Source organism: Mesocricetus auratus, unplaced genomic scaffold (assembly GCF_017639785.1).
Source record: "Mesocricetus auratus isolate SY011 unplaced genomic scaffold, BCM_Maur_2.0 Super-Scaffold_100676, whole genome shotgun sequence".
NCBI lineage: Eukaryota > Metazoa > Chordata > Mammalia > Rodentia > Cricetidae > Mesocricetus > Mesocricetus auratus.
In genome coordinates, this window is record NW_024429266.1 from 181693404 (window position 1) to 181720810 (window position 27407).

A 27407-nucleotide genomic window follows, 5' to 3' on the forward strand; every position below is an offset into this window, starting at 1 on the left:
AATGCTACGCAACATGAAATCTAACCATCTCCAAGTATGCTTCAGGTTAAACTTGGTCTCCTACCTTTAATCTTGCTTCTTGTATATTTCCAGGTTGTTGTGCAGCTGGAGGCTTCTCCTAATTTCCTCACTGCCCCATTGGAGAAGGAACAAGAGTCTCACTGCATCTGTATGAACGAGCATCACACTGTGTCCTGGGTAGTAACCCCAAAGTCATTAGGTAAGCAGCAGAGTCCCAGAGGATCGGCAGTCTCATCCAGAGCAGTGCTCATTTCCCCAGACAAAGACCTCCAGGCGGGAGGACTGTTTCTCTTTGACTTTCATTCCAAAATGCCTAGTACTGCGGGGTTTCCTTGTGCATACCCGCAGTTCAGCACTTAGAAGGCTGAGACAGGGTCAACCATGAGCTCAAGGCTAGTCAGGATCAATCATGAGTTCAAGGCTAGTCAGGGTCAATCATGAGTTCAAAGGCAGTCTTGCCCACATAATGGAGCCCTGTCACAAATAAAGTAAAGCACCAGCCACAGCAAAAGAAGGCTTTTCATGTAAGATAAGGGTGTAAGAGTCTCTCACTTCCTCACCTCCACCTCTAGTGTCTCTGACCTCTAGTGGATGTTGCTTCCATTTCTGCTCCCATGTTTTTACTTATCTAAAGCAAACCCTTGTAAATGAGTTTGTAAGTGTGGAGGAAGGGGAAATGTACTCATCTTTACTTGGCTTGTTTTTTTTTTTTTTTTTTTTTTTAACCAGGGAAGGTGAATTTTACTGTGAGTGCAGAGGCACTCAATTCTCAGGAGGTATGTGGGAATGAAATACCAGAAGTTCCTGAAAATGGAAAGAAAGACACAATCATCAAGTCCCTGTTGGTGGAAGTAAGTAATACTGCCCACCTGAGAGGACACACTGAGTCACCAAAGAGTGACATTTTTGGGTTTTCAACTCAACTCTTCAATTTCTTCTTCTAATGTTGAATAATGCACAGTCTGTAATAAGGTTTATAATAACATAGATATGTAGGTACTGTAATAACAATAATATATGTAGGTTTCACGAAATTTCATCTCTCTACCCATCATCTATCTACCTATCTCCTACCTATCATCATCCTTTTATATCTCTTTAATTAATTTCATTAATCTTTGCTCATTTTCTTTTCTATCAACCCATCTTTTTTCATATACTTAAAATGAATAGAATTTATTTATTTACATAGTGTATCATATCTGCCTCTTCACTGTTAAGGACTCTGTGGTCCCTGAATACACAGCACACATATCCTGAAGGTCAATGCATTTCATCCTCACTTTTCTTTCTTTTACCTATAGTCTGAAGGTATAGAGAATGAGGTGACATTCAACAGTCTGCATTGTCCAGTGGGTAAGCCTCAACCATTATAGTTAAACTCACTTTGACTAAGACTTGTATAACATTTGAAACTCAAAGATTATGTTCACGTTCTTTATGGGATAAAACCTGAAGTGTCATCAATACATGTGACAAATGAGTTAGAAAGCAGTTCCTAAAGAGTTCAGCATATGGTGGTGTATGGCTATAGTCCCAGCACTTGGGATGTCAAGGCAGAGGAGCCAAAACAAACAAACAAACAACAAACACTCATTACAAGAGAATTCTTCCTAAAAGACAAGGAGCTAATTCTTCCTGTATTCAGACTAATATCTGGTTTCTTGGCACCAATTTTTGCAGAGACTCTCCTTTTCTTACTGCATTCATTGAAAATTGTCTATAACATGTGGATTCATTTCTAATGTTTTTATATTTTTCCAGTGTTCTCTTTATGTATATTTTGAGGCAAATGTCATGTGATTTTAATTATGTCAGTTTTGTAACATGCTTAGATACAGTGTAAAACCTGGAGTTCTATTCTTTTTGCCTTTGATATTTTTCTGCTTCCGTGTCTATTTTAAGGTTGCCTTTTCAATTTCTATGAAAAATGATCATGAAATTTTGAAAGATTTGTATTAAATCTATAGATTGATTTGGATCATACAAGCATTTTTACAATTGTTTTCTAATCGATGAACATGGGATATCTTTCCATTTATCGGTTTCATTTTTTATTTCTTTCAAGGCTTCATATTTCCCAGCATGTCTTTTTATTTTTTTATTTTTTATTTATTTATTTTTTATTTTATTTTTTTTTAATTTTATTTTCCAGTTTAAATTTAGATAAGAATCAAGGTTGCTTCACAAGTCAGTTCCAGGTCCCTCTCCCATTCCCTCCCTTCCTCCCGTGCCCTCCCCCCCGTTATCCCCTCATTTCTCCAGGGAGGGTGAGGCCCTCCATGGGGGTGTCCATAGTGTGTCATTTCATATAGGGCAGGGCCTAGACCCTTTCCCAAGAGTTCAGGGTGAGAGTGCACCTCACATTGTTCTATTGGAGTCAGCATGTCTTTTTAAAATCTCTTGTCTTAGTTAAATTTATTCCTGCACATTTTTCCAAAAACAACTATAAGTGGGATTGTTATTTAGATTTCTTGTAGATCTTGAGATCTGTTTTTATTTTAAGTGTATGAGTGTTTTGCCTGCGTGTGTGTCTGTGTGCTCATGGAGGTCAGAAGAGGGCGTAGGTTTTCCTGAGACTGGAGTTAGAGAAGATCCTGAGCCACCATCTGGGTTCTGGGAATCAAACTCAGGTCCTCTGGAAGAGCAGCCAGTGCTCTTAACCACTGAGCCATCTCTCCAGCCCCTATTTCAATTTCTTGTTCAGATCATTCATTGTTAGCACAATAACACTGCTGATTTTTGTGTGTTGATTTTGTGCCCTGAAGTGTTATGTTCACTTACTGCTTGGAATGACTTTACAGTGGAGGTTTCCTGCAATCATCACAATAGAATGATAATTTTACTTCTTCCTTTATGGTTTGGATGATTTTCTTTCTTTTTCTTGTCTGATTGCTCTTGGCAATTCCAGCACTATAAGTAGAAGTGGAAAAAGTAGGGTGTCCCATCTTGTTCCAGATCATAGAGGAAAGGTTTTCAGGTTTTCTCTGTTGAGTGTTGCCTTTGTTGTGTTAAGGTCTATTCCTCTACGCCTAATTTGATGAAGGTTTTTTTTTATCAGGAAAACATTTTGAATTTTATTCAATTACTTTTCTCCATGTAATGAAACAGTAGTACTTCCATTCCCCATTTTGTCACTGTGATAGAATATTGGATGGCCCAAGGTGAACCACTCTTGTAGCCAAGGGACCAATCCCAACTGATCACAGTGTATGATCCTTTAAGTGTGGCACTGGGTTTAGCTCGCTGTTACATTGCTGATTGCTGTCACACCTGTGTTCGTAAAGATATTTGCCTGCAGTTTTCTTTTCTTGTAATGCCTTTGCCCTGTAAGGATAGTCTCCCAAAAATTATTCGAAATTATTCCTTCTTTAATGTTTTTGAAGATGCAAAGATTGGTGTTATCTCTTTAGATAACTGATTGAATTCGTCAGTACAGTCATCACGTTCTAGACTTTTCTTTAAGGGCGATTTTAATACCAAGTCAGTATTCTGATTCATTCTTGATCTCTTAAGATTTCCTATTTCTTTTTGATGAAGTCTTGACTGGTTGCAGATATCCTGAAATGTGCCAATTCCTTCTAGGTTATCTGATTTGTTGCTGCATAATTATGTTTTCTGCCAGTCTGTGCTAGCTTGTCTTGTTCCAGTTGCTCAGGAGGAATGTTAGTCACTTACTTGAGACCTTCCTTCTGACTGGGTAATGGCCAATTAATGCTATGCATTTTCCTCTTAGAACTACTTTGTCTATGACCCATAGGTTTGGGTATTTTGTGTTTCCCTTTTCATTGGTCCCATGATGTTTTTAATTGGATATCAATTTCCTCATCGATACACTGGTTCTTCAGGAGCTGGTAGCATAATTTCTACATATTCATGATTGTTACAAGATTCTCCCTGTTGTTATTTCATGACATGCTTACAAAAAGTGATGCCACATTGTTTAATCCTGTGGCCTAATGAGTGATCTACCCCGACTAATGTTTTGTGAGCTTTAGAAGAATGGGTGGTCAGGAAGATGGGTCTCCCCAGAACAGAGCCTTAGTCCCTCCTTTGCCTAGACTCCTACAGGCAGTCAGGTTTTCCTTTCTGCTGTTTTCCCTGTGTGAACTCTAGGATTGCTTGTTTTCTGAAAGGTCTTTAGAATTATTTACCCCTCCTGTACTCTGTACTCCCTCCACTCCCAACCCCAGTTTAACCCTTTCTGTTCCATTATTCCTCTTTACCCTTCCCAGTGCAATTTAATCTCCCCTCCCTTGAACATCCCTCCTCATAGCGCCTTAATAATTTTTTTGATGTCTGTGGTTATTTCAAATGAACCATACATTATGAAGATAAAAAGCTGTTATCCGCAGTTGAGAGGAGACATGTGATATTTGTCTTTCTGGATCTTGATTACCTTACTCAGAACGACTGTTTCCAACTCATGCATTTGACCTCAGACATTCATAATTTCATTTTAAAAAGTTCAATATTGTTCCACTGTGTAAATGTAGCAAATTTCATTATCCATTTACCAGTTGATGGATATCTAGGTTGTTTCCATTTCCTGTATATTACAAGTAGAGCAGCAACAAACATGGATGAGCAAGCATCTCCAGAGTAGGACTCTATGGAGTCTTTTTAGTATACACCCAAGAGTGGTACAGCTGAACCACTTGGTGGGACCTCCACAGTGATTTCCATAATGGTTGGACCAATTTGCATTCCTACTGGCAGTGCATAAGCATTGTCTCTTCTCCGCATCCATTTTGGCATCTGTCATTATTTGTGGTTCTTATCTTAGCCATTCTAAATGAGGTAAAATGAAATCTCAAAGTAGACTTATTGTAGATCAGTGTATCTCTCAACCATCATCAGAGAAGCTTCTATTTGCAGTAAATGGATATTAATTCCCCCAACTGGCCAAAGTGAAGGGAATATATACACCCCCCCAAATCCCAGAGATCATTGTGGAAGAGGACAGAAAAAGTGGAAATGCCAGAGGTGGCAAATGACTATGGGGAAACAGTGTCACAGCAGACCAAGGGACAAAGTAGGGACACTGCTGTATGAACTCACAGCATGCGCAAAACTTTGTGCAAGTCCACAACAGACCAAATACCAGTTTGGAAAAGATTTCGGCACATGGGTCCACCCCTAGCTGTCAAGAAAATGGCAGTTTTTAGCTTCTGAGAGAGGAAGAGATAATTTTCTCTAAGAGTATAGCCCCTGGAAAGTCAACCACACTCTAGTGGAAGACCACAGATACAAAAATATTTGGATATAACAAATTGGTACTCAAGGAGTGGGGGAGGGAGTGGGAGGGCACACCATGTTGGAGAGGCAAATCAAGGAGTAGCTGTAGGTGTGTGAATATGATCAAAATATGTTGTATGAAATTCTCAAAAAACTATTTTTAAAAACTAGCAATGTGTAATGTGTATGCATATATATATTGAAGGGAATTTGAGACAGAAAGATGAGGGTCAGCAAGGAATAAAGAAAAGCTTAGCCAAGAAAATCTGAGAAATATATTCCATTTGGTAACCAAAACCCTCATATCCTGACCACTTAAGTATAATTTATGAACATTGCTCCCCACGCAATAAAGAAGAATGCAGTTCTGTTGTCCCCTATGGAATGTTCTGCAGTTGTCTGGTAGGTCTAAGTTAGAGTGCTGCTTAAGTCCAGCGAGTATTTTATTTGTTTTCTTCCTGGATGACTTATCTATACTTTAAAGTGGGGTGTTGAGGTCCCCCTCAATTACTGCATTACAGCAAGTATCCCATTATTGTATTACAGCTTGTATTGATCAGGTCCTTTAATATTTGTTTTGTCTATGAACTCTGATTGGAGGTATGTGTATATTTACAAGTGTTATTTTCTCTTAAAAAACGAGTCTCTATATAATGTCTTTATGATTCTTTTCACATATTCTTAATTAAATTTATTTAACTCAATAGATGTGCCATTATCCCCATTCTTTTTTGCTTTCATGTGTGTTCTGAAAAAGTGATTGTGTTTAGCACCACATAGTTAGGTCTTGTTTTCATTCTTTCATTTATTCTCTGTCTTTATACTGGAGACTGATCCATTTACATTTGATGTGGTTACTGACAGCAAGACTGTTTCCAAAGGTTAACATTTCCTGGTTGTGTAGATGCTTCCGTTCTCCCCGTCTGCTGTCTTCTTTCCTGGTCTGATTTTTTTTCCTGTGTGTTATTTTTAGCCCTTTTTCATTTTGATTTGTGTTTCTACTAAACTTCCTCTTTTTAGCTGTCATAGGGCTTAAAGCATCTTTCCTAGAGTAATCTGTCTCAAGGCACCTTCCCCTGAATCTGTATGATCTAGCTGTGACGCTGCCCTCAAGTTTTCTGTGACTTGGGACCATGGTGGGCTGTAGTTCTTGCCCTTTGCTCTTGTTGTTTTACTGTCTTTAGATCTTGAGGGGGCATGTTCGTACGTTTCCTTTTCCTAGCGCATACTTGAATTTTGCCATCTTTGTATATAGTTTTGTATCAAGTCTAAAACTTTTCTTTAGACTAAAAGGAGAACTGTAGGGAGAGATCTAGGATGAAGATTACCATACACGGGATAGAGATGCCATAGGTTTTTTGGGGGGGAGAAATTACTTACATGAGAAACCGATAACCCAGTCAGGGTCAGTGCTCCAAGCATCCAATATCTACTGCTCTCTGAGACCCAGCCAGAACCCTGAGAGAGTGATCTCTGGCCCCTCCTCAGGCCTATATACCACACGCCCCATACGCACCTGTGACCATGCCCATTTGGGCATGGTCAGCACCATAGGTGCCTAGTAAGATCTCTCCATTTGCCAAATTTCATTTCTATGTATACCTTTGGGATTACTGCCTGCTGGTAATGGAGTTTGGTTATAGAATGAACAAGTAGGGCATTTCTTTACTATTTCCTTGGCTGGTTGCAAAGTAATGGAAAAATCCTTTTTTAAACCATTGCTATTCACATGGTGTTTTTAATGAAATTCTGAGGCTTCTAGCACACTTCCTATTAATAAATGATCAATCTCACCATTGCCTTGTGCTAGAGGACCTGACAGACCCGTATGGGATCTGATATGTGTTATATATATATATCATGAGTCCTATCCCTGATTGTTTCCTTTAATTGTATGAACAATGAAGTTAATTCTGTATCATCAGGAATAAATTCAGCAGTTTCAATGTGTAAAACATCTCTCTCTGCATATTGAGAGTTAGTAACTATATTGAGAGGCTCTGTGAAATCCATAAGTACCATGAGAATGGTGTACAATTCTGCCTTTTGTACAGAGTTATAAGGGCTTTGAACTACTTTACTTATTTTTCCTGATTTATATCCTGCTTTACATGATTTGTTTGCATCAGTGTAGAACATACTGACTCTAGAGATTGGTGTTTTTCTTACAATACGTGGAAGGATCCAAATAGTTCTCTTTATGAATTTGATTCTCTTGCCTTTGGGATAATTGTTGCTAATCATTCCCAAAAAGTTACTACAAGCCCTTTGCCAATATTCATTATCTTTCCATAAAGAGGAAGTTTCCTCATTAGCTAAAGGTACAATGATTTCTGCAGGGTCCCTTCCTGTCAGTTGATGAAGTCTTAATTTGCCTTTTAAAATCAAATCAGAGATGTTTTCTACATAAGTTTTTAGTTTTTTATTCTGTTTATGTGGTAGAAATATCCACTCTAATATGATATCTGCCCTCTGCATCAAAATCCCTAAAAGGTATTCTCTAGATGGTAATATAACCAGAATACTGTCTAGTTCTGGATTCACACGGTCCACATGTGCTTCTAGTATTCTCTTTTCTACCCATTCTAATTCCTTTTCAGCTTCAGCTGATAAAATTCGTTAACTATTTAAGTCCTTGTCCCCTTTTAGGGCCATTTTTAAGTTTTTCAAATCATGCCCTTCTACTCCAATAATCTGTAGCTGAGAAATCTCTCCAAGCGATTTTTGAAGATCATTAAGGATCTGGTAATAATCTCTCCTGATCTGTACTTTTTGTGGTTTAATTTTTTGTAAACCTATTTTATAACCTAAATAATTGATAGAATCTCCTCTTTTTATTTTTTCGGGAGCAATCTGTAATCCCCAGGGAGGTAAAACTTTCTTTGCTGTCTTGAACATCTTTTCCAATGTTCCTTCCTTAGAATCAGCCAACAATATATCCTCCATATAATGGCAAATTATGGATTGTGGAAATTGTTTATGAATTATTTCCAAAGGTTTTCCATAAAATATTGGCACAGGGTGAGACTAAGATTCCTTGTTATAAGACCTTCCATTGATATCTCTTAACTGGCTGAGAATTGTAAGTAGGCACCATGAAGGCAAGTTTTTCCCTATCTTTTCCTTGTAAAGGTATAGTAAAGAAGCAATCTTTTAAATCAATGACTACATAGGCTATTATTTAGGTGTCATAGAGGGTAAGGGCATCCCAGGCTGTAGAGAGTCCATTAGCTGAATTACTCTATTGATGACTCTCAGGTCTGTAAGCATTCTCCATTTACCAGATTTCTTTTTTATAACAAATACAGGAGAATTCCATGGACTAGTAGATTCTTCGATATGTCAAGCATTTAGTTGTTTCTGAACCAGCTTTTCTAAAGCCTCTAGTTTCTCAAAGATCATCAGCCAATGCCATATCCAGAAAGGTTCATCTGTTAGCCATTTTCAGAGTAGGGCTTTTGGTTCCTCTGTAAGTCTGGCACTTGTATTCTGTTTATGTACATCCTGGATGGTTGGTATCTGTTTTCTGTAGTACCTTACCATATTTTTTCCATCACCATGAGCTTGTTTATGATTCATATCTGATACTAGAGGAGTGTTAATCTGGGCATTCCATTGCTTCAATAGATTGCAACCCCATAGAGTTATCACTATGTCAGCCACATATGGCCTCAGTCTTCCTCTTTGTTCTTCTGGCCCTATACACTCAACCTATCTCATGCATTGTTTTACTTGAGATAGTGTTCCAATGCCTAAGAATTGAACCTTTGCCTCCTGCAGGGGCCATCTTTGAGGTCAAGATTTTTGAGTTATAATAGTAAGGTCTTCCCTGTGTCTACCAAACCTATTATCATAATGTTATTTATTTGTACTCTTAATTTAGGTCATCGATCATTTATGGAAGTTTGCCAAAATATATGTTTTTTTGATTCCTCTGTGTATGTTTCAGTCATCCTTCATAGCTAATCTACCATCAAGAGCGGTATGATTTTTCACAATAGGCAGTAGATTTTCTGGGGAAGATTGTCCTCCACAGTGACTGGGAATGACTGGATCACTTTTGAAATTGGGGGTCTTCAAGAGCCCCCCCCAAGAAGTTTCCTGATTGTAAAGGGTTTCCTTGCCTGTCTCTGTTCAATCTATACTCATGTAAGCTGCCTTACAGAAACAGTGTTCTATCTGATAGCTTCTCATTATCCTCAGACATGGAACAAATTCTCTCTGTAAATTCTCCAATCTGAAATTTCAGTCTTTGATTTTTAGAAATCACGTCATCAGAGATGGAACCAGTTGTTTCTGCCATTCTGTTAATGTTACTTTGCATTGTCCCTATTTTGGTCATTAAAGCAGCAGACATGGAACAAATTCTGTCTTCTAGTTGGCCATTTTATGGTCTATACTTTGAATTTTGTTTGTTAGATCTTTATGGCCATATTCAATATTTTCAATCCTTGTTTTTAAGTGTTCCATGCCTCCCATTTTGTTGGTCACATCCTCATTGTTGTTCTCAATATTTTGAACCCTTCTCTCTAATTTGTCAGTATTTTGTTGTAGGATCTGAATGGCTTGCACAAATTCCTTGTTCTTTGCTCTATTATCAAACCCTTTCTTTAAGGATATTATATGGATTATAAAACTAATCGCTAGTATTAAGAATATTCTGTATATGTCATAATCCTCTTCTAAAATCCCATCCGTATAAGAAGCAAAAGATTCCTAACATTCTTGCATTGTAAGATTATCTGCTATTGCTACAGAGTAGGTAATCTTATTTATTATTATTAGCTTAAAATACAAGGAATGCAATACTTACCTTCAGTGATATTCTAGTCTCGGAATTATTGCGTTTGTTTTTAAGTGTAGATTTCAACTTGCAGTAACTCTGTTTGGCCAGCAGGTAGCACAGGTATAACCGCCAAGCAGAATTCAGCCGTGGATGGTTTCTCAGTTCCAAATAGAGTCTGTGAATTCTAAGTGGCTTTCACCCAAGTTTAGAACAAGCGAGATTTTAAAAAAGGAGTAGGGAGCCGGGCGTTGGTGGCGCACGCCTTTAATCCCAGCACTTGGGAGGCAGAGGCAGGCGGATCTCTGTGAGTTCGAGGCCAGTCTGGTCTACAGAGCGAGTTCCAGGACAGCCTCCAAAACAATACAGAGAAACCCTGTCTCGAAAAACCAAACCAAAACAAAACAAAACAAAAAAAGGAGTAGGGAAACAAGCCCCGCACAAATCGCTGGGACCTGTGGGGAGGGAAGGGAGAGGTGTAGCCATGTTGACTGCAGCAGCAGACACGGCAGGTGGAACTCATCCAGCTCCAAGCTCAGCTGCTCGGGCTCGCAGGGACTAGGAGTGGGTGAGGAAATGCTATGCTCCAAGTCATCACCCGCAGCAGCAGGAGTTGTGCTCGTACTCCTGCTCCACCAAACCTTAGGGGCTGGACGTGGCAAGCTGCGGCCGGCTGGACCGCATGTGTCAGCCGAGCAGTTAAGTCTCAGAATGGGAGTCCACGCTGTGGCAGTGTCTGTTCCAGGTGACTCTTGTGTTCCATAGTGATCACATTTGCGAGGGCAGGGAGAATGCGGCTGAGAGAGAAATCTCGGGTGGAGAGGCTGCAACCCTATAGGGGAGACCGGCAGCAGAGCCAGACATGCCTGCAGGGAGCAGGGGACTAAGCTGGGAGGCCCTGGTACCTCAGGGACTCGGAGACATTGGGCTAGAGCCGGCAGTAGCTGTGAATACTCGCCTTGCCAAGCTCTAATGTGGGGGCGCTGGGTGAACTTACTTCCCCAAGTCCCATTAATACCCAACTTCTCTGACTCCAGATATGGGATGAAGATTGCCCTGCACGGGATAGGGATGTTGTAGGTATTTTTATTGGGGAGAAATCACTTACATGAGAAACGATAATCCAGGGTCAGCGCTCCAAGCATCCAGTCTCCCCTGCTCTCCGAGACCCGACAGGAACCCCGAGAGAGCTATTGCCTCCTCCTCAGTCCTATATCCCACATGCCCCATACTCACCTGTGGCCATGCCCAAATGGGCGTGGTCAGAGACACAGGTGCCCTACAGTGACCTCCCTGGAAAGTAACTCCCTTAGAATGCCATGCGGCATGGGATGACTGTCTCTAGTTGTCTTTTCTTCCTGTACAAGCTATTTTAGTAGAAAATGCGCCTCCTTATCATGACTGTGTTTATCCTTCCAACAGTATATGTATGCTCAGTATCATTATTGACAAATTGCTTACAGATATTGCCAAAATTTTGGATTAAAATTATTGTGACGTTGTCTTGACTCATGACGAGTGAAGCTGAACTTGGCTTTTTGTCTGTTTGTTTATTGGGGCTTGTTTATAAAACTCCATCGTATCATCTAACTACGTGTATTGAGTATTTTGTCTTTTTTGACCAGAGTTAACATTGATCATTTGAGGGACACATTGGGTTCTCTTCCAACCTTACTTGTGGTGTTTGACTTCTTATGTATCTCAACATTAATTTTATGAGAAAGAGATGATAAATGCCACAGTTCTGTCATTTTCCCCTTCATGTATTCTACAAGGATTAAAATGGCAGCATATATTTATTCATCAATCATTATTACTTTTTTAAGTAAGTCAAAATGTTTTCAATTGATATTACTTTATTTTAAGCAAGTCAAACAGTTTTCTTCCACTTGGTTACTTTTATTTTATGTTTGCTTAGAGTATTTGTTTTCTTGAAAATATTTTGACATTAACTTTATGAAAAGGATACATGGGAAATAACTATTATACTTTCCTATTTTATCTTTATTATAATGATAATTTTATGTTTAATTAGTGAGGTACTATTCATTTTCTTACTCCTATTTCTTACTCCATTAAAGTATACTTTATCCATAGCTAAAAGAAAGAACATGACATTGTTGTAGAATTTAGGACTTTTTAGGGGGGTTTTCTCTGCTTATTTATATACACAAATCTCTATTGGCTTTTCCCCTCTCATGATTATTGAGAGAGGAGTTGTGAAGGTGAGTACTAAAATGGTTGTCTTGTCTCATCACTGGTCACCAGGCAGGCTGTGGGGTGACTGTGACAGAGCCACTGCTTCAAACTCACTGACTCGTTGTCTCCTTTGGAAATGCTACTTTACATCAAGGGAGAACATTTGGCTTAGGATGAAATTCTGAAAACCTTCAAGTCCCAATAGCCCCTAAGACCAGAACAAAAACTGTTTTGTTAAAAAAAAAAAAAAAGGAACAACTTTTCTGAAGTAGCTTATGTGTAAGGCTTCCCGGGCATTGATGTCTCTAAAAAGACACAGTGAAGAACAGTTTAAAAGACGCATCACAGAACAGCCTTTCCTGTTGCTGACACGCTTCTTTACCTAGGTACTGAGGAGTCTGAAGAGATAGTCCTGAAGCTGCCACCAGATGTGGTCGAGGACTCTGCCCGAGCCTCTGTCACAGTTTTGGGTGAGTTCACTCCCTAGAGAAATTGTACATTAATACACACACATACACACACAAGGTAACTTTAACTTCTCTTCTTTGAATCTTTTATTGTTTCCAATATTGCTTCTGTTCCTGAAATGTGCCCTTTGTAAAATTTCTCATTTTTAACATGCCTAATTATTCACTTTTCAGTATTTCAGATGTAATCTTAACTTTCACTATTTCCCATCTCTCCCATTCTCTAGGAGATATATTGGGTTCTGCCATGCGAAACACACAGGATCTCCTTAAGATGCCCTATGGCTGTGGAGAACAGAATATGATCCTGTTTGCTTCTAATATCTACATCCTGGATTATCTGAATGAAACACAGCAGCTGACCCAGGAGTTCAAGGACAAGGCCATTGACTATCTCAGTATGGGTGAGTATTGAGTGTGAACTCAAAGCTGACAGTATTGTTTCTGTTGGATTGCCCAATAGGATGGAGTTATTTATCATTTCTATCACATATTATACCACTGTAATGGGTACCATAATAGAAAACATTAGCATGGTTTATTTCATAGAAACTGTGTACTTTCCACACTCCCCTAAAACATTCCAAACTCAGAACACACTATATATGGACAAAAAAATTAGGAAAAGTCACAAGAGATGTCAAACATTTTAATAATCTTTCTGGGTTCCATGGGTATTCAACCTGCCACATTGTTTCTCTAACCTCCCATTGCAGGGTACCAAAGACAGTTAAACTACAAGCACCAGGATGGCTCCTACAGCACCTTCGGGGATAAGCCTGGTGGGAATAGTGCCAGCACCTGGTGAGGAGAAGCCTATTCATTGAGCTCTTATTTTGTACTAGTTCTTTACATGTAGTCCTATTGGGCCGACAGCAGCTCTGTCAGATGCTAGTAGATCTAGGGTGGACTCTACTACATGAATGCACTGGTATTAGCAAGTTAACAAGCAGAGAATCTGATAGTCAAGCACATGCATGTTAATTGTGTTCCCAAAAGCCATCCTGGCCATGTTATACTGACATATTCTTTTCTAAACCAGCTCCCCAACTGAGAGTTTTAAAGGGATATAGTGAGCATATTGCTTGACTTCTAGATAAGCTGTATCAACTTCAGCTTGTATTATCTTTCTCAGGCCATACTTACTTTGAGAGGGGATGAATTAATTGGGAGAAAAGAATTGAGAATAATGCAAAATCTTATTTTTACATTCCTAAGTAAAAAATAAAGTTACAGCATAAAAGAGTCAAACATGAGAGAATTCTGCCATCCTTAGAAAGAAAAAGGTCAAGGACCATCTCATGCTCTTTTATCTTCAGATCCTATAAGTCTTTTGCCTTTTTAAAAGACCTTCCTCAAAGAACTTAGGAAAAGAATTGGGTCAGAAATCTGCAGACACTTAGGGCGAAGGCAAATTCTAGGTCTAGCACCTTCTCCAGTAGATTAAAGAAGGGGGCATCTCCAGGGCACATGGATTCAATTTAAGGAGGTGGTTCATGAAGCATGTTGATGTGAAGTGGTCCTGAAACCCTTGTAACAACAATAATCATCACTCCCACCTCACTCAGGCTCACAGCCTTTGTACTGAAGAGTTTTGCTCAGGCTCGAAAATATATCTTCATCCAAGAAGCACACATCACCCAAGCCCTCCTCTGGCTCTCCCATCAGCAGAAGGACAATGGCTGTTTCAGGAACTCTGGGTCCCTGGTTAACAATGCGATAAAGGCAAGTCATTCCTGATCTGGTTTTGATCTATCTATTATGAGATCTGTGAGGATAGAGAGGAGAGGTCATAGGGTAAAAAACTACCATCAGGCTCATCAAAGAACAATAAGACCTAGATATCACCAAGAAAGAGAGGATAGAGTTCATATTAATTGTGATATATTGACTGGCGAATGGATATTTAAAGGTGTTAAGTTCCATAACACAACAGAATAAGAAAAGTCAATTAATAGAACTACTCATATCTCTTCCTCTTGCCCATTCACAGGGAGGAGTAGATGATGAAGTCATCTTGTCTGCCTATATTACCATTGCTCTCCTGGAGATGCCTCTCCCTGTCACTGTGGGTACCACTTCCTTCCCTGTGAAATGGGGCTCTGGATGCAAGAAAACCCTGGCCTATTGTCTGAGACTTGAGCTTCCTAAGCACCAAGTGTCAGCTTCCCTTCTATGCAGTGCAAATGTTTCACAGGCCCACTTGCTGTTTCTCTCCCACGAACTCCAAAAAGAATCCTAAATATATGGTTAATACCAGTTCAATGGTTAATGATAGATTACCCTTCCTTACTTTTGAGAAATTCATGTATGAATACAGTAACATATAATCATATCTACCCCTCCCTCTAAGTCTCCTCCATATCCTCATCAACCTATCCCTTCCCAACTTCATGCCTTTTTTGAAAAATATAACCCACAAAGTCCAGTTAGTCTGCTCATGTTCATGAATGTGGGACCATCCACTGAAGCATGGGACTTTGACCAGTGGCTGTTCTCTTGAAACATAATGATTTTCTCTCCCTCCAGAAACTACTAAGCACCAAGAATGCCTCAGTAGGGGGTGGGAGCTGGAGAGCACCTACTCCATCTATGTCAGAATTTTGGCTGGCTTGATAATGTGTAGGTCTTGTCTGTGGCCCTAGCTGCCGTAAGCTCGTAAGGGTGCTAGCCATGTCGTATTCAGAAGTGAGCATTTCATGGCACTCGTCCCTGTCCTTATGTCTTTCTGCCTCCTCTTACGCAATGCTTCTGAGCCTTAATTAGGTGCTGTCTGTTCTATGTATAAGAATGAATTGGAAAAACCTCTTTATCCCTAGGGCCACGCTCTGCTTTGTGTTCTTACCTGGGAATGCACCTTTGTTCACATAGCTGGTTTCTTTCTACCCCGCTTCATAGCACACCGTTATCCGCAATGCCCTCTTTTGCCTGGACACAGCCTGGAAGTCAAGAAAGGAAGGAGCCCACAGCAGCCATGTCTACACTAAGGCGCTGATGGCTTATGCGTTTGCCCTTGCTGGAAACCAGGCCATGAGGAAAGAGATACTGAAATCACTAGATGGGGAATCTGTAAAAGAAGGTAAGGGCATATCTAAGATCTTTCTCCTGCCAACATTCTGGGCACCAAAAAATATACTGCAGGACATCCCTACCTGCATCTGTGACCTCTGTCTGCTCTGCTACCTGCTGTCTATCATCTAGGTACCTATGTATTCCATATAATATCCTTTTTAAATTGTATGATTTTAAAAATGAAATCACACATCAAAAAATAGGAAGCATCAGCTGTAGTGGTGAGAAGCTCAGACTCAGAGACTCACTCCAAAATGAACTATTCATGTGAAGCTGGGCAAGCGTTGTCTGTGAATGGGGGCAACGTTTGTCCTGCAGGGTTGTTTCATTAAGTGAATAATGTAAACACTTGGTGGAGTGTGTGGCACGTGGTGAACGGTAAAGAAGTACCTGCTGTCATTACTTGCTACTAAGGTGTCAGTCCCTAATCTACATCTGACCCTTACTTGGTGATCACATGAGAAAGTTTTGGTATTTCATCTCATTACACAAATCAGTCGTGTTGACCAATCGTTTTTTATTTTCATATAATATTTTGCATATATCACAGTTATATGAGAAGTTAAAGAAATAGAAAACACAATGCATATATTCAATAAAATTGATCTTATCTTTCTTCGATTATGCTAGTAAATGTTTGAAATATGTCAGATAATGCAAAAGGCATAAAGAACAATTAGAAAATATCTGGGTAACTCATTCCCAGTATAAGAAATAAGGTATTCCCCATGCACACACACACACACACACACACACACACACACACACACACAAAATTCATGTTTCAATTCCACTTTCAGAGGTTAACATTATCTTGAATTCATTATTACAATATATGCTTGTGTATTTGCTTTATGTGTCTATAAGTAATATTTTTATAGTTTTAAACTTCACATATGCAGTACCATACATATTGACATGTCAGAAGCTTATTTCCCTTTTAATTTTTAAGTTTAAGAGTATGCAAATAAACCTCTCTACCAACACTTGTAACTTTAGCTTATTAATTTCCACTCTTTCTTATTTTTGAGACAAAGTCTTGCTAGATTGCCTGAGATAGCCTCAAACTGACAATCCTCCTGCCTCAGTCTCCCACATCCTGGAATTACAGATGTGCCATTATGTCAGACTCCTTGTTCCACAGTGGACGCACAGGTGCCCACCTTTCTGCACATGCCTGCTTCTCCAAGTTATACTTCTTGAACTACAATGACTCAGTATAGACCTGACACTTCTTTTCTTTGCTGAATGTTGCCAAATTGCTCTCTAAGATAAACTAACTTTCCATGGCAGTCATTATCAGTCCCCTCCTTAACAGCCATGTCAGCTTTGGGAATTTTAAAGATGACAGTATTTATTACGGTCTAATGAGTATAAGCTTCTGTTGTTTCATGTGCTCTGTGATATTCATAAGAGACTCCTTAGGAAAGGTTTTATACGATACCCAATACATTCTAGTTAAGCTCAAGATTGCATTAGAAACAGAATACCCACATTCAGTGAGAAAACTTTCTCTTGTTGTACAACTGTACTCTAATTTAAGTCACAAGTAGTTAAGGAGCCTGTGACTCACCCTGCCTTGACTGAATTGAAAAGTCAAATCACATTTATACCAAAGGGAATGTATCTCTCTAAGGTGTGAAAAATCGCATTAGAAGTGCGGGCCTCACTTTAGCTCTGCTTGCAATCAATGAAGTATATATATTTAATCCCTAATGAATACCTCTTTCTCACCTCTAGACACATCCATCCACTGGACAAGACCTCAGAAAAACATGGGGTCAGTGGGTCTTTGGTACCAGGACCAAGCTCCCTCTGCTGAGGTTGAGATGACGTCCTATGTGCTCCTTACCTACCTCACCAACCAGCCTTCTCCAACCAAAGAGGACCTGAGTACTGCGATGCTCATCGTGAAGTGGCTCACAAAGCAACAGAATTCCCATGGTGGCTTCTCCTCCACTCAGGTCAGGGGTTGGCCAGAATCTTTTACTTTGCCTTGGTAAAAGATTTACCAACTATAAACACACATGAGAATAAGAGAGCGAAGGTGACTTGAAGGATTATTAATATACAACAATAATGAGAATGAATTCAAAGACGTTTAAAAAAGTATTCTTAGCCTACAGCACCCCACCCCATCCCTGTATTACCATGGTCTCCCAGTTTCAGTAACAAATCCACGAGCCTACAACAGTACTAGGACACCAGAAGAAGGAAGGGAAAATTGCCTGTCATTCTTCTTGAAGGCTATCGCTCCCTTTTGAACTGTTAATGGAAACCCTGGCTCAACAGTCTCTCCTTGCAAATGTGTCCATCAATAGGTCTATATTTAAACTACACAGTTTTGATGTTCCCCCAGATACCTCTTGGTACACACACAAAAATATATTTTTACTGGAAACACAATAGACTGTCTTCACTCATCCAACCTCTCAAACTCAACTGTATATCCATGCATCTAAACTGCTCATCAGCGTGTGCCCAGCTAGAAGCCTCATTTTCAGACAAAGTAGATGTTAGCATATGTCCTCTCTAAGAGAACAGAGGATATGGAAAAATACAATCTTGCCCTTTTCTATTGCATTAAAAACACAATTATTTTTCCCACAAGAATGAAAAAATGACTTGACTAGAAATCATTTTCATTTGTTTCTTAGAAGTATATTATTTAAATATGGCCTCCCAGCTCAGAGTCAGTGGCACTGAGAATACAACATAGCAAGGAGGAAGCGAGCACAGGAGGTACTCTGATCAAAGGGAGAGCCAAATAAGAATAGCAGCACATCAGAAGGATGTTGGCAATAAACACTTCGCTCCCTTTGGAGAAACTGACGCCTAACTCTGAGCAGTTATAAAGGCATCAGCACAGGAGAAGTTTAATTTGGTAAGGGGGTCAGACCAAGCTCTGGCTGGGGAACAGCAGATGGGATCACAATGGTCAAAAGGGTCATCATAAGTAAATAGCTGATGCCTATAAAGTATTCAATTCCCATCTACATATATTTTCTATATCCTGTATCACACATGTTTATATAGGGAGAGATAGATAGAGATCAATTTGCTGATGAACTTGCTGGCACACAACCCAAAACCCAAGGCATACATGTGATGTTATGATCCCATTATCCACCCAAAAATGATAATCAGTCTTTAAAGTTTAAATATCTAAATGAGGAAAACGCAAAAATAGGAAACCCAAAACCCTTGTGACTGCTAACAGTTCTTTGGAAAACTGGAGTTTTTGTATCTATATTAGTGCCCCTTTCATTCCACAACAGAGTATCTGAGAGTAATTTACAAAGCACAGAGACTGATTTAGCTTACAGGTTTTGATACTGAAAGTCCAGGGAACATGTGAACATGGAAATAAGGCTCTGATGCTGGCTGCCCTGCCTGATGCCTTCCCTACCTTACGGTGGATAGCCATAGAGGAAACATGTGTGGGAAGATGATCCACAGATCTGTGTAAGGCCAGGTTGTGCTCGCTCTCTCTCTCTCTCTCTCTCTCTCTCTCTCTCTCTCTCTCTCTCTCTCTCTCTCTCTCTCTCTCTCTCTCTCTCTCTCTCTCCCTCCCCCCCCCTCTCTTGTTTTTTTTGAGACAGGATTTTTCTGTGTAGCTTTGTAGACCAGGCTGGCCTTGAACTCATAGAGATCCACCTGCCTCTGCCTCCCGAGTGTTGGGTGTTGGGATCCACCTGGTGGGGTTGCTGTTTTTATAACAACGTACTCACAAGAACTCTGTGGGATTCCCACCAGAACATGCTCCCTCCCAGGAACAATGCAGCCAGTGATTCAACGTCCTCTATTAGTTACTGTCCTGTTGGTGTGATAGAACACCATTATCCCAGTAATTTGCATAAGGAAGGGATTATTTGGCTTATGGTCCCAGAGGTACAAAAATCTGTCACGGCAGGGAAATGTGGCAGCAAGGTGCAGACATGGTGGCAGGAACCAGACACTTTTAAGGTCAAGCATGGAGCAGAGAGCAAACTGGCAATAATGCAAGACTTTTAACTCTCAAAATCTACCCCAGTGGCATACTTTCCTCCAGCAAGACCACACCAACTAAAATTCCCCAAACAGTGCCACCAACAGGGGAACAGACAAGTGTTCAAATGCATGAATCTCTGTGGGACATTTTCATTCAAACCAGAACAACCTACTTGCTTTGATCCACCTCCAATAGCACCACCATGAGGAGGACTCAGCTTCAGACTTGCGAGCAACAAATCACTTCCAAAGGTAGCAACCCCTGAGTAAGCTGTGCTGTTCCTCTTTCAGGACACAGTGGTGGCTCTCCATGCTTTGTCCAAATATGGAGCAGTAACTTTTACCAAAGCTAAGAAAGCTGCAGAGGTGACCATCTTTTCTTCAGATTCATTTTCTACAAAATTCCAAGTGAACAATGACAACCAATTGTTACTGCAGAGCATCAACTTGCCAGTTGTGCCTGGGGATTATACTGCAAAGGTGACAGGAGAAGGATGCGTATACCTCCAGGTGAGGCTTGGGCAGAAGGAGGGGGTAGTCATTGTGCTCCCTGTAAAATCATAACCCGGCTAGCAAATGGCCAAGTCGGACAGAGAGTCGAGGGAGTTGAGGGAGACTCTGAGGATAGGACAAAAATTTATTCCTGTCTTAAATGTTCCATAGACATCCTTGAAATACAATGCCATCCCGAAAGAGAAGGTGTTCCCGTTTGTTTTAATGGTACAGACTCTTCCTTGGACTTCTGGTGATCACAAAGCTCACATCAGCTTCCAGATCTCACTGAACATCAGGTAAGACTCATTTTCATAATTGCATTGGTGGGGTGGGTGGATGGGAATGGACGGACAACAGCCCATCTCCCTACTGGAATTCCTCACTAAGCAAAGCTGTTGGATAGTAAATATTTGGATCCTTTCATGTTGGTAAAATTGAGTTTCTCTGCAATGGAGCTTATGTTACCCATCCTCCACCTTCAGAAGTTAATTCCCTCAAATAATTACTTACTCTTGGTAATATATAAATGAACAGTATCACCTTTTGTCTATTACTTGAATTCCTTCTATATAATGAACTTTTATAGTAATCTTGGTCTTCACAGAAGAAAAGATACATGGAAGACTTAAATAGAAGGAAGTAGTGGCTCCTGCATTGTAATTCCACTGTCAATAAGTAAATCTAGTTATATATAGGATAACTGACTTGGAAAACAGCATACATGTCCATAGCAATAGTCAAGTGGCCACAGAACTTACAAAAATATATACACAAGACCCTTTGTGAATTGGTAGGCTACTCTACTTAGTAACTGTGGAGATAAAGTGTGAATAACAAAAACCTAGTATATATTAGAGGCCTTGAGGGCATGTCACCTACCAAGATTCCTTAAAACACAGGTCTGAGTCCACATACTTGAAATTCTAATTCCAGATCTGGTCTCTATGTATTTACTATGTTCTATACAAATCCTAATAATACACAGCAGGTTTTTTCAGGATCCTTGGAAAGTCCTATGTTTACTTTGTGGAACTGTGAAGTAGTCAATATATAGACATAGAAAAAGAATATTAAATAATATAAGAAAACCTAAGTCTTCCTTCCCTGGATCTTCAGTTACACTGGAAGCCGTTCTGGGTCCAACATGGCAATTGCTGATGTGAAGATGGTGTCTGGCTTCATCCCCTTGAAGCCAACAGTGAAGATGGTATGTTCACTATATGCCCAGAACAGCACATTTCATATATGCATCTGCAGACCAAGATAATGCTTATTAAGACACTGTTATATTAGTCCTAAAGAGTTATGCCTTCTCCAAAGGAAGTGTGTTTGTGCTTGTGTGTGCAGTATTGTTTAGACGTCATGGATACCAGGGAAACTTGAAAATATATGCGATCTTTTTCTCTTTATTTTCTTATTTTAATTAAAATATAGTTACATTTTCTCCTCCTTCCCTTTCTTTCCTCCGATCTCTCCCCTATTCCCCTTTACTTTCTTTCAAATTCATGGCCTCTTTTTCTTTGCTATTGTTACATATATGTGTGTATATGTATACATACATAAACACACTTATATAAGTACAACTTGCTAAGGCCATTTCGTGTTGCTTGTGTGATGTGACTTCACAGTTGCCGTGGTGGGTAACCAGTTACGGGGCTCATTGCTGAGAAAGACCCGGTGTCCCTTCAACAGTCGTCTGATTGCATAGATCTTAGAGCCTTAAGGAGATAGAGCATACAAACATCAACCAGTGAAACAATAAGACAATGCCCCATGTCATAAGCTTCTGTAACACAGACGCTGAGTGAAAATGAGTGTTTCAAGTTAGAGAAAAAATAAACAAACAAGAAGTCTCCTTCATGAATAAATAAAATGTTGGTTGAACCTTGAAAAAGAAGTGATTTCCCTGTCTTCAGAAACATAGCTTTACAAGTGTGTCATGTGCCATACTAACAGTATGCCCTTCATCCAAATTACCTTTCGTTTTTACTTTTACATTTTGTTTATAAGGGACCTTTGAAGAAATTCTACCCTCAGGGTATTTTGATAATAATATAATTTCATTTTCCCTGGATTCTCCAGGTATTTCATCTATTTATTAACATTAGTAGTTTCTCCATTCTCTTCAGCTTGAAAACTCTGTGAATGTGAGCCGGACAGACATCAGCAATAACCACGTCTTGATTTACTTGGATAAGGTGAGAGCCCTGACTGTCTGGTGCAAAACACATAGAAAATAACCCTCCAGGAACTACCTGGAAAGTGAGTGTATTTTAGAGTCACCATCTTAGTGCTAGAGGTATCACAGTGGCTGTCTTCTCTTGGAGGTATCTGACCTGAGACCATGAGTAGAAATGCCACACTATGCTACTCGGTATAAATACTTCCAGGGACCTGTAAAACATTCTCCATAACAGTTTTCATTACATCAACCCGTTAAAGATGCCGAATAATGTGGGAAAGTGATTATTGTGATCAGTCAGTCATTATATCTTCTTTATCAACAGTATAAAAGGAGAAAATGTCATCAATGTCAGCTGGTACTTGGACCACATAATAATAAAACACCAGTCCACCCGTGGACCAATAATTGAAAAGACAGGTGCAGTAGCGTAGTTATTCAAACCTCTACTGATAGGAATTTCATTTGACAAAGCAGCAGTGGTTCATCTTTTATAGACTTCTTTGGGTCTGTATGTGTATTTTTACAAGATAGAGAGGCAAAACTACTAAACCTCTGAAATTTAAAAGATATAATAGGTAGTGACCAAAAAGTGCAGGAATGCATGTGTACACACACACACCATGAACAAAGCCATGTGCTGGCATTAATAAATGCTGTGGTTCTCAACCTGTGGATCACGACTCCTTTGGGGGTTACATGTTAGCTATTTACATTATGATTCATAACAGTAGCAACATTGCAGTAATGAAGTAGCAACAGAATAGTTTTATGGTTGGAGGTCACCACAAGAAGAAATAGTAAAGGGCTGCAGCATTGGGAAGGTGGAGAACTACTGGACTGAGGTCCACTTAATGATGCAGTTATGTTAAATATTTAAGGAATAATTTCTCCCATTTACTCTGAAGGCTTTCTACACCATACACCATGCTGTTAGCGGATAATGCTCCCACCTCTAAAATCTCAATTAATACTTCCCTGTCTAGTCAAAGTGAGAAGAAAGCTCCCAGAAACTCACTGAGCTCCTTTTGATTTCCAGGTGTCAAATCGCACCATAAACTTGACATTTGCAGTTCAGCAAGATGTTCCAGTAAAAGACCTGAAGCCAGCCATAGTGAAAGTCTATGATTACTATGAGAAAGGTGAGTGTGAGCCACCAAGGCAGACATCCAACTCCCGGTCACAGAAGGACTTAGCAAAGTGGTGGGTGACCCTTTAGTGTTGACTTTTCATCTTACTTCTACTGGAGAAAGCACATTTTAAATATATCAACCAGTGAAGCAAAATAGCTGCACAGTTAACTTTCTGTCAGATAACCCAATTGTAGGGCAATATGAGATTTAAGGATGTACAGCAATTGACTGTCGAGAATCTGGAGTAAAAGAAAATGTGTCTCATTGTACCTGGAAGGATGCCCAAGGCAGCAAGTGGTGCATCAGGGGAATGACGTGGACATTTCTGATGCAATCACAGATGCTCATCATGGCATCGCATAATGGTGATCGTTTCTGTTTTCTCTTTCTCTCAGATGAGTATGCAGTTACCGAGTACAGTGCTCCTTCCACCAAAGGTAAACAGTTCACACTCCTTTTAAAAGTAGCCGGAATTCCTCTGGCTTGTCTCCCAAATTTCTTCCTCCAAAATTCTACATGAACAGCATTCTTAGGAATTATTTTGCTTATATTGCATGTTATCATAGACAAACGTGTGTGTTGGAGAGGCCTGGTGCCTCTTCAGCCCTCATCTAGTTTCAGCACTGCTTATTGGGTAATTGCTATGAGAAAGGGCGAGGAGAACTTTGGCGGATTCCATGGGCAAGCAAGTCATGTGCAACAGAGTCAGTGAAAGGAGAAATTACAGATAAAAATGAGTTATGTCTGGCAGTAGGGTTTGTCAGCAGAAACTGACTAGACTGCCCCTCTACCTAGGCTGAGGGGAGGGAGTAACCCATGGAGTGGGTGGACCACGGCTAGGTCGCATGGTGGCCCTCAGTCAAGGCGACGGCTGCCGTAAGCAGGTTCCCATCACTGGCAGAAGTTAGAAAGTTCTGAGATATAATTTTGTTGGCTTGTTTCCCATGAGTGAGGCAGAAAGATATATGAAGCCCAGAGGACACTGGAGTCCAAGGGACACAACTTCCAAAAAGACCACCGAAGGTCTTAGAGACAAATGCACCAGCCGGTATGGAAGGTGCTAGGGTACAAAAATCTGAAAACCTCACTCGTGGGGAAAAAATAAAAATAAAAAACTCGGGCTTGAGAGATGGCTCAGCGGTTAAGAGCCCTGGCTGCTCTTCCAGAGGACCGGGGTTCTAAATCCCAAGAGCCACATGGCAGCTCACAGTTGTCTGTAACTCCAGTTCGGGTGGATCCAACACCCTCATATAGACATACATGCAGGCAAAAGACCAATGCACATCCATTTTTAAAATTAAATAAATAAAATAAATAAATAAAAACAAACAAAAGAGCCTCTCAGAGAGTCCTGAGCAGACGCTCTCTCAGGCCAGCCCACTGAGAGCCGCTGACGTCTGCACGGAGAAGAAACATGGTAATAGCCCAGCTGGATGGAAAAGAGGAACCCGCCATCCCAGGCTGAATGTCTCGGCAGAGATCGGACAAACAGGAGGGAGAGGCACTTTTAACAGGAGCATAAGATGTTTAGTAAAACAGGACATTCCCAATCTCAGGGAGAGTCCCACCCTGAGACAGGCTTAGCCATGGTGGGTGTCAGCAGGATGCTGCTGTGGCAGGCAGGACAGAGTTTTAGCAAGCCAGGAACAGGAGAGAAACAGACAAATGAAAAAGAGCAGAGGCCACGCTTCCAACTATGGGTCACTGTAGAATGTAGGGTACAAGAAGCAGGCACATGGTTTGATGGGGAGGGAGGGGGGCTCAGTTCCCGTGAGAGAGGTAGAGAAGAGCCAAAGCCTATAACCTCCAGCTTCCCAGAGACTAAAGGAGGATCAGATACAAGAGGCACAGGCTGATTTTGTGGTCCATCAAGCACAAATCAGGGACCAGGGCTCCTGGAGCCAGAGAGACACATAGTAATCCAGTACTGGGGTTTTCACCAGGCCAAAAAGGCAAGAGACCACAGTCTCAATACAAGTCCTAACTCATGGGAGCATAGGCAGAGGTAGAGAGGAAGGGGCGGGCTTACCAGGCATGGCAGTGGTGGACAGAAGAATCCAGAGATCCTTAGTTGGCAAAGTGACCAAGTTGAAAGTTTGGGGGTCCTGGCATATCTCAGACTGCCATGGGCAGGAACAAATGCCAGGAAAACCTGCCGAATCATGTGCGCCAACGCTATGATAAAGCATGTGGGGGACCTTGGCAGATTCCATGGCAGGAGAGGGTGACCAAGGTGAAGGGACAAGCTTTCCAGGCAAACAAAGCTTAGTGAGAAGTTTTATTAGAAAGGGAAGGAGCGGGGGTAGGAAAGAAAAAAGAGGTAAAGAGACAGAGAGAGGTCAGAAGAGAAGAGGGAGACAGGAAAAGTCCTGTCTGCCTTAAGGGAACAGCAGGAAAGAGAGGGCCGAAAGAGATTGTAAGTGGGCAGAGGTCTTTCTTTCAAAGAGGTCCTTTGCATCTGGCCTGACCAGGGAACTGCCTGAGTGCATTCTGCCAGATGACAGGGCAGGCCAGCATGATGCCTGAATCCTCACAGTCATTATCTGTCATGGGTCTCATTCCCTCCTGTGTCCATTGAACTGTCATGGACACTGCGCTGCTCACACTTAGAGGCAGGGGCATCCTTTGCTCATGGGAACCCAAGCCCATCTTACCTTTCTTTTCTTTTCACTGTTACAGATTATGATAATGTCTGAGAACACCGTGAATAAAGAACGTTTTACTTGGCGCCCTATTCTTAGGGTTTCATAAGAAAAACAGTGTTTTTGTATTTCCAGAGATTTGATAAATAAAACATGTTTCATATCTATTGGTCACCATTCTCTCATTCATTCAGTTATCTTTCGTTTTTTTTTTTTACATTTCCATGCTTCTAGATCTAATACTCAATAAAAACTTATAAAAACCAAGAATGGAATTCAGAATACCAAAAGAAAAACCAAAAAAACAAAAAAAGATACAGTGACAATTTACCTCAGGCTTCTACCTAAGCAGGGACTCTTCTCATCCCCAGGAGCCATCAACTACCAATAGATTCTCATCTCGAGTAGAGCCTCATAAGCCCCTCCCCTACCCATGCTGGAATGCTGCCTGTCTTTTGAAATTCTTGTGTACATAACCACAACTTATAAGTTCATGAGTGCAGTGAATATGTCATGTCCAGAAGACAATATTTCTCAGTACTCCTCCTGCCTTAGTTTCTATTGCTGTGAAGAGACACCAGGACCACAGACATTCTTAAAAAAGAAAATATTTAATTGGAGCTAGCTTACAGTTTCAGAGCTTTAGTCCATTAGCATCCTGGTGGAACATAGCAACGTACAGGCAGACATGGGGCTAGAGAAGGAGCTGAGAGTTCTATGTCTTCATTCCCAGGCAAGAGGAAGTAAACTGTGTGCCACACTAAACATAGCATGAGCATGGGAGACCTCAAAGCCCATCCCCACCGTGACATACTTCCAAAAACAAGGCCATGCCTACTGCAATAGAGACACGTCTCCTAATGGTGCTTCTCCTTATGGAGGCCATCTTATTTCAAACCACCACATCCCACTCCCTGGCTCCCACAGGCTTGTAGCCATACCACAATGCAAAAGTGCTTTTTGCACAACTTCAAAAGTCCCCATAGTCTATAACACCTCAAATTTATTTGAAAGTGTAAAGTTCAAAGTCTCTTTGGAGATTCGTGCAATCACTTAATTGAAATTCCCTGTAAAATCAAAAGCAAAAAGCAAATCACATACTTCTAACATATAATGTCACAGGATATACATTACCATTCCAAAATGGAGGATAACGAGGATAGTTAGAAAATACTATATCGTCCA

At 40.5% G+C, this 27407-nt stretch overlaps 1 protein-coding gene across 1 annotated transcript in view; it reads left to right on the forward strand.

The window, feature by feature from the left end:
- A2m (alpha-2-macroglobulin) overlaps window positions 1-26389 on the forward strand; it is a 50223-nt gene extending 23834 nt beyond the window's left edge. The window contains exons 20-36 of the mRNA XM_040738370.1: window positions 94-220; window positions 751-872; window positions 1326-1377; window positions 12628-12711; window positions 12936-13112; window positions 13425-13512; window positions 14277-14433; window positions 14702-14776; window positions 15607-15787; window positions 17521-17744; window positions 20062-20280; window positions 20434-20561; window positions 21382-21472; window positions 22395-22463; window positions 23487-23589; window positions 23976-24017; window positions 26260-26389. Of these exons, the coding sequence (XP_040594304.1) occupies window positions 94-220; window positions 751-872; window positions 1326-1377; window positions 12628-12711; window positions 12936-13112; window positions 13425-13512; window positions 14277-14433; window positions 14702-14776; window positions 15607-15787; window positions 17521-17744; window positions 20062-20280; window positions 20434-20561; window positions 21382-21472; window positions 22395-22463; window positions 23487-23589; window positions 23976-24017; window positions 26260-26276 (1956 nt within the window). The 3' untranslated portion in view covers window positions 26277-26389. The remainder of the gene's footprint in view (window positions 1-93; window positions 221-750; window positions 873-1325; window positions 1378-12627; window positions 12712-12935; window positions 13113-13424; window positions 13513-14276; window positions 14434-14701; window positions 14777-15606; window positions 15788-17520; window positions 17745-20061; window positions 20281-20433; window positions 20562-21381; window positions 21473-22394; window positions 22464-23486; window positions 23590-23975; window positions 24018-26259) is intronic.
- The last annotated feature ends 1018 nt before the right edge of the window (window positions 26390-27407 follow it).